The sequence below is a fragment of the Ciona robusta genome, chromosome 4 (genome assembly GCF_009617815.1).
Source record: "Ciona robusta chromosome 4, ASM961781v2".
NCBI lineage: Eukaryota > Metazoa > Chordata > Ascidiacea > Phlebobranchia > Cionidae > Ciona > Ciona robusta.
The window spans coordinates 391,036-403,924 of NC_143238.1; the positions used below are offsets into that span (position 1 = coordinate 391,036).

The window sequence follows — 12,889 nt, forward strand, 5'->3', positions numbered from 1 at the left end:
ATAATGTATCATATAAATATAAACACCAGGTGTGTTGACATTACAGGACACACAGCCACTGCCCCACCCATACATTGCACAACAAATCAATTCTCATGTTCAAACAATGGTGTGTTGGAGTGTATGCCAAACTCATATATATGTGATGGTTTTGTTGACTGCAGTGATGGTACAGATGAAGTTGGGTGTGCACCTGTCACTAACCCTGGAACAACACCACAACAACATACTGGGAAATGTAAAGATAATGAGGTATTGTATTTTGAACTATGATGATCACTTGTTTATCTTTGGTGGTAGAACAATTATTACATGAGTATTTTATTCCATACCAAGTTTGATAGCTTGATGCACCTTATGCCAATAATAAAATTAACCATTTTTTTTCTTCATCACTGAAATGTTTAACAGTCCATAAGTGACCCTTATTTTTGAATAATGGTAGTTTAAATTTGAATCTTTTGCTCTGCATTGCAGTTCCGATGTTCAAACGACGCTTGTATAAGTGGTTTGTTAGTTTGCGATGGCGTGGCTGATTGTAACAATGGAGATGATGAAAAGAGTTGCCCAGTCATCACTTGCTCTGTTGGTCAGTTTTACTGCAATGATAATGGTGGGAGTTGCCTTTCTTCATCTTTACAATGCGATGGTCAAGTGGATTGTATGGCGTATAATGTAAGTAACATGTGGTACATCTATATACCCCAATAATTTTAGGAATGGTGTTCCATCCTTACAATAGGACAGTTCAATAGTTATAACAAACACATACATATAATTAAATGATTTAAAGGAACACAGTCACTAATGTGCCAGTTATAATTTGTTTTGCATTATATTAACAGGCAGATGAAAGCTTATGTGGCATGTGTCCAATGAACTACTGTCAAAACAACGGTCAATGTAAGTTAGCAACACATGGAGCCCCATATTGTCAATGTTTAACTGACTATGTTGGAATGAGGTGCAACGTGTATAAACCGGATACTGGTAACCCTACATCTACCAGTCTAAGTGGAGGTAAGTTAATCTTTCATAAGTAAATGTAACAGGATTCCGCAAACTTAATCAACCAAAATCCAGTTGTTTCACTAATTAATATTCATGATTAAGTTTTGAAATGTGTTGGGAAAAGACTAAATGACATCAGTTTTTGAAATTTTCATGTAATGCAAACCGAGAGGATACACAATAACTCTAAAAAGTTCGAAAACCTCCTTAAAATTAAATTTCCTATATTTAACATAAGGTTTCCTGCAGGTTCTGTTGCTGGTATTGTGATTGGATGTATCCTAGGTGTCATCATGCTTGTAGTTGCTGCATACTTTTATATTACAAGAGAAAGAAGATTGTAAGTGATGATAATTGTCGCATTATAGAAAAAAATATTTGGAAATAAATTTGTATCGCCTAATGAATATTTTATAATTTTATAAACAAATTGTTATGTCTGTAGTACTATAGCAAAAAATCTTGTTTTTTATAGTTTACTATATACCATAATCAAGCTTAATATTTGGGTTTATTACCAATTAATTTGTTCCTAATATTTGGATTACGGTAATGCAATTGAGAAGCATTGGTCTATTTGAATAAAAAAATTATAGTCATGTGATATAAACTTACTTTCTGAACAGCCGGAGTAAACTGGATCATACCGGTTATGACAACCCAATACTATATGACACAACACCATATGGTTCATCTAGTTTTGGAACTGAAATGACAAGCACAAGCGGTGCTACTGCTATGAGAGAAATACCTTCACCAAGTGGAATATCCAACCCTGGTTTTAATGATTCAGACTTACAAACATTTGGACAATCTAGTGATATATATGCAACTGTTCAAAAACCTTCCAAACACGATGATAGTAATGCATAATTACTAACATTCTTTTCTCATTTTTGTTGTTTAATTTTATACTATTATTATTTTTAGCTCAATAATTTATATTATAATGCAATAAACGTTGACATAACACTGTGTGTTTAATTGCGAAAAGCAAATTATGGTGCCGTGTATAGTGCGCGTGTCTCTATTCTTGAGGTAATGAATTTAAGGCTCGTCGCGGCTATAATTGTTGATGTTTGTCCTTGGGCAAGACACTTAACAGCATTTTTTCCAACCCAGTGGCCACTAATGGGTTGTCCAAATTATCAGCCACACATAAAAAAATCATACACGATGTGTATGAAGCAGAACACTCAAAATTATGAGCCTTACATAAAAAAATCAAAAAATGGTCGAATACAAAGCATTCCGGTGGTTACTCGTAAGCAGAACACCCTTGTTATAACAACTAAACCCATGTTATAACAACTAAAGCAAGTTACACAGTTCAAGTTCGTCAGCAAAACATTAAAAAAGAAAATGCCCCCCAAAAAAATAATAATTACCTACACTTGGTAATTCGTAAATAGAACAAAGCACGGTGTTAGTACAACCGCCGTTGCGCCGCTACGCTAAGATAAAATAGGTTACATTGATTCAGACATTTTAAATCTAATGCAAATGCTGGTAATTTTGGACAGGCGGCGAACAAAACATGTTCGCGATAAACTCTATGTATAGTAGAGTAGAGGAAGACCGGACTCGGGTAAAGACTGCCAAAATGTTGTAGTTTGTGAATTTGAATCGCCAATTCAGTATCGTAACATAGTATCACTTCAGTATACTATGATCGTAGTTTAATAAAATAGGATGAAACATTTAAATTACGTGGTATTTACGTGTTTCCTAATAATAAATTTACTTATTAATCAAAATTAACGAAAAGAATAAAAATTTTAAACTGTCCCGTACACTGTGTGTTTTCGAATTGCTATAATTACACAATCTTCTTTAAAAGGTCGATTCCCCACTGAACGGGTTGGGTCCTTACGCACACTTTTCTTCCGATTAGAACTTTAACATGTTTAATTAAATGTTACTTACTTAATTTTGACGTTGTGTCGTCTGTAGGGTGACGGTCGCGCCTTTTATCCAAAACATTATTTCTTTCTTTTTTCAATAACCGTGTTTTAACGACTGTTGTTTTACCGTTAATACCTGTCTTTCGCTCTTGGTCTTTGTTATCGTCACCGAAGAGACGAAATAAATAGCATTCATTTATTCATGCATTCACTGTTAAGTAAGAATCGACAGTTTTAGCAGATAATATCAAAAAATCCCGATCGTGTTTTAAACAATTACCAATAGGCTATTGGAGTCGTGAGGATACGGTTTTATAATTCTTTGAATTTTCTTTGTTTACTACCAAATGAAATTAGAAAATAGAATGAATATGTGTCTCATCTCCCTCCTCCCCACAACGCAAAACATTCAAAGAATTATAAAACCGTCACTTCGCGACCTACATAGACCGTTGTTAATTGTTTAAAACACCAGGATATTTGGAAAGCATGTGCTAAGTGTCCCATCTTACCCCATATTACTATATAGGGTTCATTTAAAATACAAACGCTTATATATTGTGCTGGTTTATTAAACGCCCGAAATAGCGGCTTGTGTAGATAAGTAAACAACATATTAGCGTTGGATTAACAGTGTAAATATAAAATAACTTAGAGAACAAAACACAGCAGTATTGTACACGAATGTTTACGTGCCTAATGGTCTCCGCATGGCCAACCAGAGATATCTCTATTAGGTCGTATTATCTCCGCACAACGGGTGAAATTAAAGTCTTTAAGACATTTACATGCCATGATATATAAAAAAAAGTTTGAAACAAAAAAGCAAACTGTGTGTATGACGTTTCATTTTGGAACTTAGTATATTATTTATTGCGCATGTTGTGAACTTAAAAAAGGTCAAGTTTAGTGACATTTGACGTTAATTGTGTTTTCTAAAATGTGTTAAATATTTGCATTGCAAAAAGTAATTCTAAACGGGTTTTTTAAGAAGACAACAGAAAAATCGAAGACGAGTATAAAATTGTGTCAGTCTGAGTAACATTCAGCTAAATAGGTCTAGCTTGAAAAAGACGAACTAAGTTGTTGTCCTATTTTTATTTTTCCATTTGTTAGAGAAAAAACGTTTTCTTCTCTTGGCGCCTGAAACGTAAATGCTGATATGTGAAAAGGTGTCACTTTTGATCCATATATATTTTTGGTCTTTAGGATTTGTAAATTGTGATAACGGAATTTTATTGTAAAGTTAACAATTTGTACAACGCCGTCCTCCCCCACTTTACTATAACTTGTAGGCGGGCACGAGGTGTATGAAACAGAGCACCCGTGTTAGAGCGACTGTCGTTGCCCGCCACGCGCCGATAAATCAGTCATATCCTTACATCACCTCATACAGCAAAACAACGGTTGATCCAAGTTTAAATTCACCAAGAGGATCTCCTTTGAAAAATTTTAATCCATCCTTATATTGATGGTCAAAGTAACTTCCTGGTTTGGCTTGTGGTTGATTCGTAACAAGTTCCTATATTGAACAATCAAGGTTACATGCCGAATCAAAACGATAAATAATCAAGTACGCAATTATAAAGCCAACAATTCAAAAACTTTTCTTATTTTATTCTTTTTTAGATCTTGTTTTAAACAATTAACAACAGTCTATGGGAGGCGTGAAGATACGGTTTTATAACTCATTGTTCTTTGTTTACTTCTAAATGGGACAAGAAACTAGATTAAAAAGGTGCTCTATCCTCCTACACCCTACTATAAAACCAGTTTAGCATCGAAATACCTTATCATGGTAAACAACTATAGAACCAACGTTAGTTGCACCGATGGCGGTCATTGAAAAGAAACCATATTTCCACTTCCCACATAAAGCCACGCGTTCATTGGTTACGAAGAGATCAGGAAACCACGACACCATGCGGGGGTTAACACTTTTTAAATCCCCTGCCGATAAAGGAAATATGTAAATTTGTCGAAACAGCTGTAACAAATGTTTATTATGCACATATATAGTTTACAAACATAAATATGGTGCATACTTTTTGAAACCAAGCTAACTTTTAACGTGTCATGAAATTTATGATTTTCTGTGTTTGTTTTTTTCGAAGTTTAAAATTTGTAACGAATTTGTTATTAAGTTTAAAAGAAAATAATATTTTGGTTGTTATTTCAAATCTGCTTATAATATAAATTTCATTACTTCTAAGAGCCTACGTTCGGTGAAAACGTTGTGGTTATTATTCTTACACTGTGAGCAAATAGCAGGACAAAAGAGGCGCGTCATTCGGTGTATATAGTCCTTTCGGACGAACAAATAATCTATGGTGAAAACAGCTATTCACTTAAAATTCAATGCGTGAGGGGCAAATTTATAAGGCAGAATAGATATAGTTATAAGGTATATGACGCTTTTTGAAAAAAGTGAATTAGTCATTATTCGCGGTTAAGTGTTTTAAGAACCATGCTGCGGAAGAGCAGTTTTCACATTTCGTTGGTAAAGGTTCACTGAAAAATGTCAACACGCTATCTACAGTCGTTGGTCCGTAGCCTGAAAAACAAAGACCTGAGTGATCTGCCGGTTTAGCACCAGTGCGCGTCTGTCACTATATCAGTGATGATTTACAGAGCACAGGAGAGGGCGTAGGGCTAAAGTAGTCAGAAACATACGATACCCATATTAGTAGTTTATGAAGGACATATAGCCATAACCAATATTCAACTTATCTAAATTCAAAACCTGAAATTAACTATCAAAAATAAAAGAACGAATGCGGATTATAATATTTCTGTAACCATTAAATTAAGCTTCCAACGTCCAATGTTGATTTATTACTTAATGAGTTATCAGTGAAGTCTATATTGCGCTGAATAATTGAAACTGATTTTTCTTTCCGTTAATTGAAAATCTGAATTTTCTTTCCGACGTTTTCGTTTAAAATCGTATTTTTTCCAGTCAATTATGTTTTACTATGTGACGTCACTAGTGTTTTTCGATTGAGCGGCCATCCTTTTACAATTAAAAAAGGCAAATTAATGTTTTTTTGCGATATCTTTTATACCTTGTTTTAACTAACGATCTATTTAACATTAGGGTTTTTAAGAACTGCTGGTGTCATGAATAAGTTGTTTGTATTGTTGCTTATTGCAATGTCAAATATGTTTGTCCGATCAAACTTCATTAAATTTATCTCCACATCAAATGGGATAATCGCTTCAAACTGCTCGTGCCAATATAGTAATTGTCTGTTTCATCAAATATTTTCCCTAATCTGCCCATGTGTTAATATCACCAGCGATCAAATATCATCTACTGCCAAACAAGCAAATGCAACTGTATCGTTTTGGAACACCAAGCCGTTAACTATATGCTGCGACTCAATTACCGGGCAAGTTTCTGATCAACTACTTAACAATATATTAAACTTTTCCGTAACTGAAGAATTAGTTCTTAACAATTGTGATACATCTGGGACAGTAGCTCGCGATGATCAATGGACCATTTACAACCTTAGGAAAATGGAAATAACCCAAGGAAAAAGCAAGATTGAATTTAACACAACAACAGACATGAGCACGCTTACAAATACGTATCAACAACGAACCGTTACCTTTGTGTCAAGAAATTTAGTAAATTTGGGTAAGGATTTTAAAGCTGTGAGCGCTGTTTTTCCAACAAATGCCCATCATGAAGTGAAATTAAACGAAGCTATAAGAAGATGGTCAGTACATTTGGGAAGTGATGAAAAGATGATGATGACATTGATTTATTTATAAGCATATATATCCACAAATTTAACTGAATGTAAATATGTTGAAAAACCTACCGACAAAATGTCGCCTTCGTAGCACCGTCCACTCCACTGGAGAATGAAACCTGTGATAGTCACCAGGTGCGAGGTATATAACGCAGTTGTAGAGTTTATTTTTTAATGGATCCATCATTAGGCGTTTAGAATATTCGACCAGTGGAATATTATTATCTGTAACAAGCGAATTCAACAAAGTTTTTTAATGAATAAATTTTGTTTATATAATTCTACAATTTCGCTATCTGGCCTGCGGTATGGTGACCAGGTTTGAGTGTTTCGGAATTGTCAGGTTTTAATGACAGAACCACAACCGCGTTGGGATGTTACAAGCAAAATACCAATGCTACATAATATCAGGCACAACAACACACACAAACATTACCATCATTTAGCAATGGACCCAAAAACTGTTGGACAGAAAATGAGACTCCTTTTAATTGTTCCACAAGACCGTTTGCTATATTTCCATTATGGAGCACTGTTCCGTCCACTGGACTTACCACCTTATAAAACAAAATAAACGTTAAAAAATCGTATAGTAGGTTTGGGAAAGATGGGGTATATTTTTATGCCAGTTTTTCGTCCTATTTGGTGGTACAAAAGAACATTCAAATAATTATAAAGCAGTAACCTATTGACTCCAATAGAAGGAATTGGTCTTGTTAATTGTTTAAAATACGATAACAAAGGTTTCGCAAATTTCCCAACAGTACTGTATTTAAACAGTTAGTAACATTTACCTGCACATTAGAAATTGGCCGCAGTTTCAAGTTTATTTTACGCCGAAAGAACTCGCCTAGTGTGCTGTAGAAATGCACGTTCGGTGGGTCAGCCTCCTGTGTGTTAGATTGGTTAACTTATGACTATTTCATTGCATAATAACACATACCTGTAGGTTAACTCCGAACATAGTAATGTACATGCCGTAAATATAAGGTCGTAATGTGTAAGGCACGTGTATACAACACAGTTTGCCCCAAAGACGAGACAAATAACGAAAAGGTACATATTGTAGTGTAGTAATCTGTATAAAGCATTGTGTATTAAACAGAACATATTAAGAAACTTATTTCAGTTTACCTGTAATGTACTGAGTAATGTTTGAACACTACTCCTAATACTGTCTGACTTGTCCCATACGCTATATGAGGCCAACAGAAGCAAACAGTACCAAGAGTTGGAATCCAATGCGTTAAATGTACATGATGTTAGGCTTACTGCTGCTATGGTTACTAAACATGTACAGCTGCCAGAGACTAAACAACCAGCAGGGATAATGCTTGGTGATTTGGAAGTGCGTATAATGTTATTTTTTGGAGCGACTTCCCATAAACGTAGGCTACTACGTAAGTGTTTCCTCTTCAGAGTTGACAAGCTGAAAATCATTTTGTTTATTGATAAAAAATATATAATAATTTGTTGACTTCGCTTACCATTTATCAGTACGTGCACGCTCCTTCCTGCTTGTCGGCATTTTGCTTTTTACGCCAAGAAAAGATTTTAAAGCACCAGGTATAAAGTGCATACAAAGCAGGAACGAAAATATAAAATTCATTATGCGTACAATCATTTTGTCTTTGACCAAATTAAACCTAGTTCCCACAAAAAAAATAATCTGAAATGACAAGTTTGTGACCTGTATTGGATGGACCATGAGCAACAACAAATCACGAAAAAAAACAACAACAATGAATCGGCAAGTAATATTCATGTTATATTTAGTTTATAAATAAAATACGAAAATAAGTATTGTACAGCGCAAAACCTCAATGTGAAAAGTGTGTCCCAATGTGAACTGACATAAACCTCTTCACCGTTTGTTATATATATCGTCATTAAAAAATGTTAACTTCTGTATATTTTTCGGGTACCCAATATTTTAGTTAATTAAGTAACTTTAGTTTTTTTTATTGCGTCCCCAAATCATTTTCGCTTGGTCTCCATTGTAAAAGATAGGCGCTCAATGGTTTCAGGCGGTTTTAGTTGTTTATTTTAAAAACTACATCAACTGTTCCAGTTTATTAGGCTAGTTTAGTTATTTGGTAGGTTAACGCTTACAGTTTAGCACCTGTTTAAGAAATAAATTATTTAATAAGTTTAATCAAAAACGTTCAAACAAACGTTTTGTTGGGAATTGTTCACCCTATACTTAAGCATAGGGAGTCGGTATTATGTTTCTATTTTCGTTTCTCAGGCGTGTATAATGTTTCTAATTCAAAGATAAAGTTTCTAGAAACATAATCCAGAAACATAATCCCTGGAATGGAAACCTAATACCTCTGTTGAATTATGTTTCCGAAACAAAATCCAGAAACATAAGATTTTAGCAAAATTAATACATAATGTTTCCGAAACTTAAGTACAAAAAAATGTCACTAGGTGGCAACAAAGAGCATATTTTTTCGCATTTTTAAAACTGAACAGTTTCGATACACTAGAAACATAATAATGTTTCTAAAAATGGTATTATGTTTCCGAAACATAATACAACACTAGAAACATAATAATGTTTCTGAAATGGTATTATGTTTCCGAAACCTAATACAACACCAGAAACATAATAATGTTTCTGAAATGGCATTATGTTTCCGAAACCTAATACAACACCAGAAACATAATAATGTTTCTGAAATGGCATTATGTTTCCGAAACCTAATACAACACTAGAAACATAATAATGTTTCTGAAATGGCATTATGTTTCCGAAACCTAATACAACACCAGAAACATAATAATGTTTCTGAAATGGTATTATGTTTCCGAAACCTAATACAACACCAGAAACATAATAATGTTTCTGAAATGGCATTATGTTTCCGAAACCTAATACAACACCAGAAACATAATAATGTTTCTGAAATGGCATTATGTTTCCGAAACCTAAAACAACACCAGAAACATAATAATGTTTCTGAAATGGCATTATGTTTCCGAAACCTAATACAACACCAGAAACATAATACAACACCAGAAACATTATTATGTTTCTAGTGTGATAATAATGTTTCCGTAACATAATACAACACTAGAAACATAATAATATGTTTCTGAAATGGTATTATGTTTCCGAAACATTATTATCACACTAGAAACATAATAATGTTTCTGAAATTGTACATATTATGTTTCCGAAACATTGTTACCATACTAGAAACATAATAATGTTTCTGAATAGTATTATGTTTCTGAAACTTTCGTCTGCGCCATGTTACAGTGGTTAACGCGCCTGCCTCGGACGTTAAGGGTGCGGGTTGAACGCTTGTAGCTGCTAATAGTGTGGCCGTGTGGGCGTATGGGTTCTTGGGCAAGACACTTAACGACAAATGTTCTCCAACCCAGTGGTCACTAATGAGTAAAACAACCGTGTAATAAGGACTGTCCTTGCTAACATAGTTACCACACCAGAAACAGAATATTGTTTCTGAAAAATTATTATGTTTCCAACACATTATTACTACAAACCGAAACATTATAATGTTACTAAATATGGGAATATGTTTCTGATTATGTTTGGTGTTCGGAGTATTATTTGTAAGTTTAATAACCTTGCCACTGCCCAAGAATTCAATTATATCCCCTTACACGTGTCGATCACAAAAAAATGAACTTTGTTTAAAGAGCCTAAACACACCCAAATGTACATCGCTTTAATATATAGAGTGTTTTTTTCTAATTCCAACGACACCTTACTTGTTTTAATCGGTCCTGTATAACCCAAGATATATTCCAGCTCAAACACCGTGAAATTCATAAAACTGATTTGAAAGCTGCGTGGCGAAAGAATTTAAAAGTGTACTACGCACGTGACAAAATTGTTGAAGCGTGGCCGCTCTCATTCTGAAAGGCGAGAGGCAGTGTTTTCAGCGAAAAACGAGAGAACAAAAAAACGCAGGCTTCGCTTTCACGAATGAATCAGTCACGTGCCTAGTACGTTCCTACGTCACAATCACGGAGCTCGTAGTAAAAATAGGATAGCGCTAGAGATCACTGTTTGAGGACGAATATCTCCGCCTATACTGGTCCAATTTCAAAAAGCAAAGTATTTTTGGAATCAATAAAACGGTCGCTTTTTGAATTTACCACAAAAATAAAAGTAACGCGGGTTGTTTTTACGCATTTTAAGACTTTAAGTAAACAAAAAAAACTTTTAAAAGAGTTAACAAGGTTGGGAACCCGGTAGAAATGGTGTCATAAGTGCCTTTACAAACTGAGTATAGGGCGGGAAAGTTTATATTCGATGTTGTTTTAAGTGATTTAACTTTTGTTATATAATTAGTTTATTTTTTAATTCGTTTTTTTTATACCCTTTAACACTTTGTAGTGCTGGTTTTAGTTGCTTAAATTCAAAATACATAAATGTACTGCCACCTAACGAGAAAAATGGTGTCTTATCAAGGAAACTAACGACGGTTTTACAATCTTATATAGTACATGCATTCAATATATGTTTACTATTATGCAGTACGATAATCAGTTACATCACAATAACGCCTCTGACGTAATGAATTCGCTTTACTTGCAGGTGTACTACTGGGCTTGCGCAAGATTGTCAATATACTCGTGTCTGTAATGCAACAGCAATGGTTGGTAGGACGCAATACCCTAAAAACACCTAAGTTACAAAAAGCCATTTTTAAAATTTCGATTGTGACGTTTTAATCGACACAAATAGCATTATTTCATGAACAGACCAGACGATCCTACGGAAATGTAAGGCAGTATAGTGATCACGAAAACGTTTTCTGTTTTCTTTACTTGATTACAACTGTTCATCACACAAAAATATTCGTAACATTCTTGTTTTTAAAGAAATTGTGGCGCATATAGTCACTGTATTACCGCATTAACTTAATATCAATTGCACTGAAATAAATTGATTGTTTGATAAAATGATAGAACTTTGCGGTAGCATTACGACACTAATACCAGTACTATAGCTCACTTTCGGCTGTTTTAGAGTCGTTCCAAAGTCATGAGTAATCACACCGAAGTATTATGACGTCACAACTGTGTTACGTAATAATCGACTTCGCCTCCGCACTACTTTTCAAAAAGCTGGTGTCTATATATATTCGTTTCGACTGATATATTTGTACCGGGCGCTATTGCGCATGCGCCGTGACGCTACTGCGCATGCCCTGTAGGTCGGAACTTATATACGGGCTCTAATAAATACGTACCGGCTAAAATACGTTCCTGGGCAAAACGAAACACATTTTGCACCGTTTCAAGGTACATTTGTACCATCTGCACTGTTTCGGCGTCGCTATGTCTAATCACATCAGACATCATGCTGTGCCGATAATTATCATTAATGAAATAAACACTCAAATCACTTCGTTGTTACACTTGACTATGTTAGTATTTTTCTATTATGTAATTGTAAAGCAAAAACAAAGAGTTTAGTTCGAAATTAGCATTGTTTATTTTTGATCACCTGGGGGAAATATTTTGTTTGTATTATACACAGCTGATTTTGTTTATGTAAGTTTACAATGAATGAGAAAGGTATGGTGTTATGTAAGCCATCCTGTTTGAGAAATTTGTTAGTTTTACTAATCTCAAATTATTCTAGGCACAAATAACACTCAACTTAGTTCTGTTGACTTTAAATCAAAAGCTAAAGTTCCAACGTGTAAAAGTCTGCAACGTTTTCAACGGAGGGTGGTAATAAATTTGGACCGGATGGTCATATTGGAGTCGCGGCGCATGCGCAATACAAATATACCAATCGGAACGAATATATCAAGACACCGGCGCCTATATGCACGGAGCTACGGCAGTGTATGACATTACAATTAGGATTGTGACGAAACAGTTATTAGCGGGCAAGACGGTTGTAAAGTGGTTTAGTAATGTAGTTGGTGCTTCTCGCTTAAAGGGCCTAAACACACCCCAAATGTACATCGCTTTAATATATAGAGTGTGTTTTTCTAATTCCAACGACACCTTACTTGTTTTAATCGGTTCAGTATAACCAAAGATACTCCAGCTCAAACACGTGAAATTCATAAAGCTGATTTGAAAGTTGCATGGCGAAAAAATGAGAAGTGTACTACGAACGTGACAAAACACGTGACAAAATTGTTGAAGCGTGGCTGCTCTCATTCTGAAAGGCGAGAGGCAGTGTTTTCAGCAAAAAACGAGAGAACAAAAAAA

General features: G+C 34.7%; 2 protein-coding genes across 3 annotated transcripts in view; one reads left to right on the top strand and one right to left on the bottom strand.

Annotated features, from left to right (window-relative positions):
• The window catches only part of LOC149736251 (MAM and LDL-receptor class A domain-containing protein 2-like), a 102,215-nt gene extending 100,229 nt beyond the window's left edge, over positions 1-1,986 (top strand). For both annotated transcript variants that reach the window (XM_089876945.1, XM_089876946.1), the window contains exons 212-216: positions 47-252; positions 478-675; positions 846-1,020; positions 1,261-1,351; positions 1,638-1,986. In XM_089876945.1, the coding sequence (XP_089733071.1) occupies positions 47-252; positions 478-675; positions 846-1,020; positions 1,261-1,351; positions 1,638-1,884 (917 nt within the window). In that variant the 3' untranslated portion in view covers positions 1,885-1,986. The remainder of the gene's footprint in view (positions 1-46; positions 253-477; positions 676-845; positions 1,021-1,260; positions 1,352-1,637) is intronic.
• Positions 1,987-3,466: 1,480 nt separating this feature from the next.
• Positions 3,467-8,848, bottom strand: LOC149736253 (phosphatidylserine decarboxylase proenzyme, mitochondrial-like). Its single transcript, XM_089876960.1, has 9 exons — positions 8,164-8,848; positions 7,811-8,105; positions 7,620-7,754; positions 7,471-7,566; positions 7,113-7,233; positions 6,746-6,901; positions 4,705-4,865; positions 4,303-4,437; positions 3,467-4,058 (listed from the first exon to the last, which is right to left on the bottom strand). Exons 1-9 carry the CDS (start codon positions 8,439-8,441, stop codon positions 3,975-3,977), a joined length of 1,461 nt encoding a protein of 486 aa, XP_089733086.1. The 5' UTR covers positions 8,442-8,848; the 3' UTR covers positions 3,467-3,974.
• Between the last annotated feature and the right edge of the window lie 4,041 nt (positions 8,849-12,889).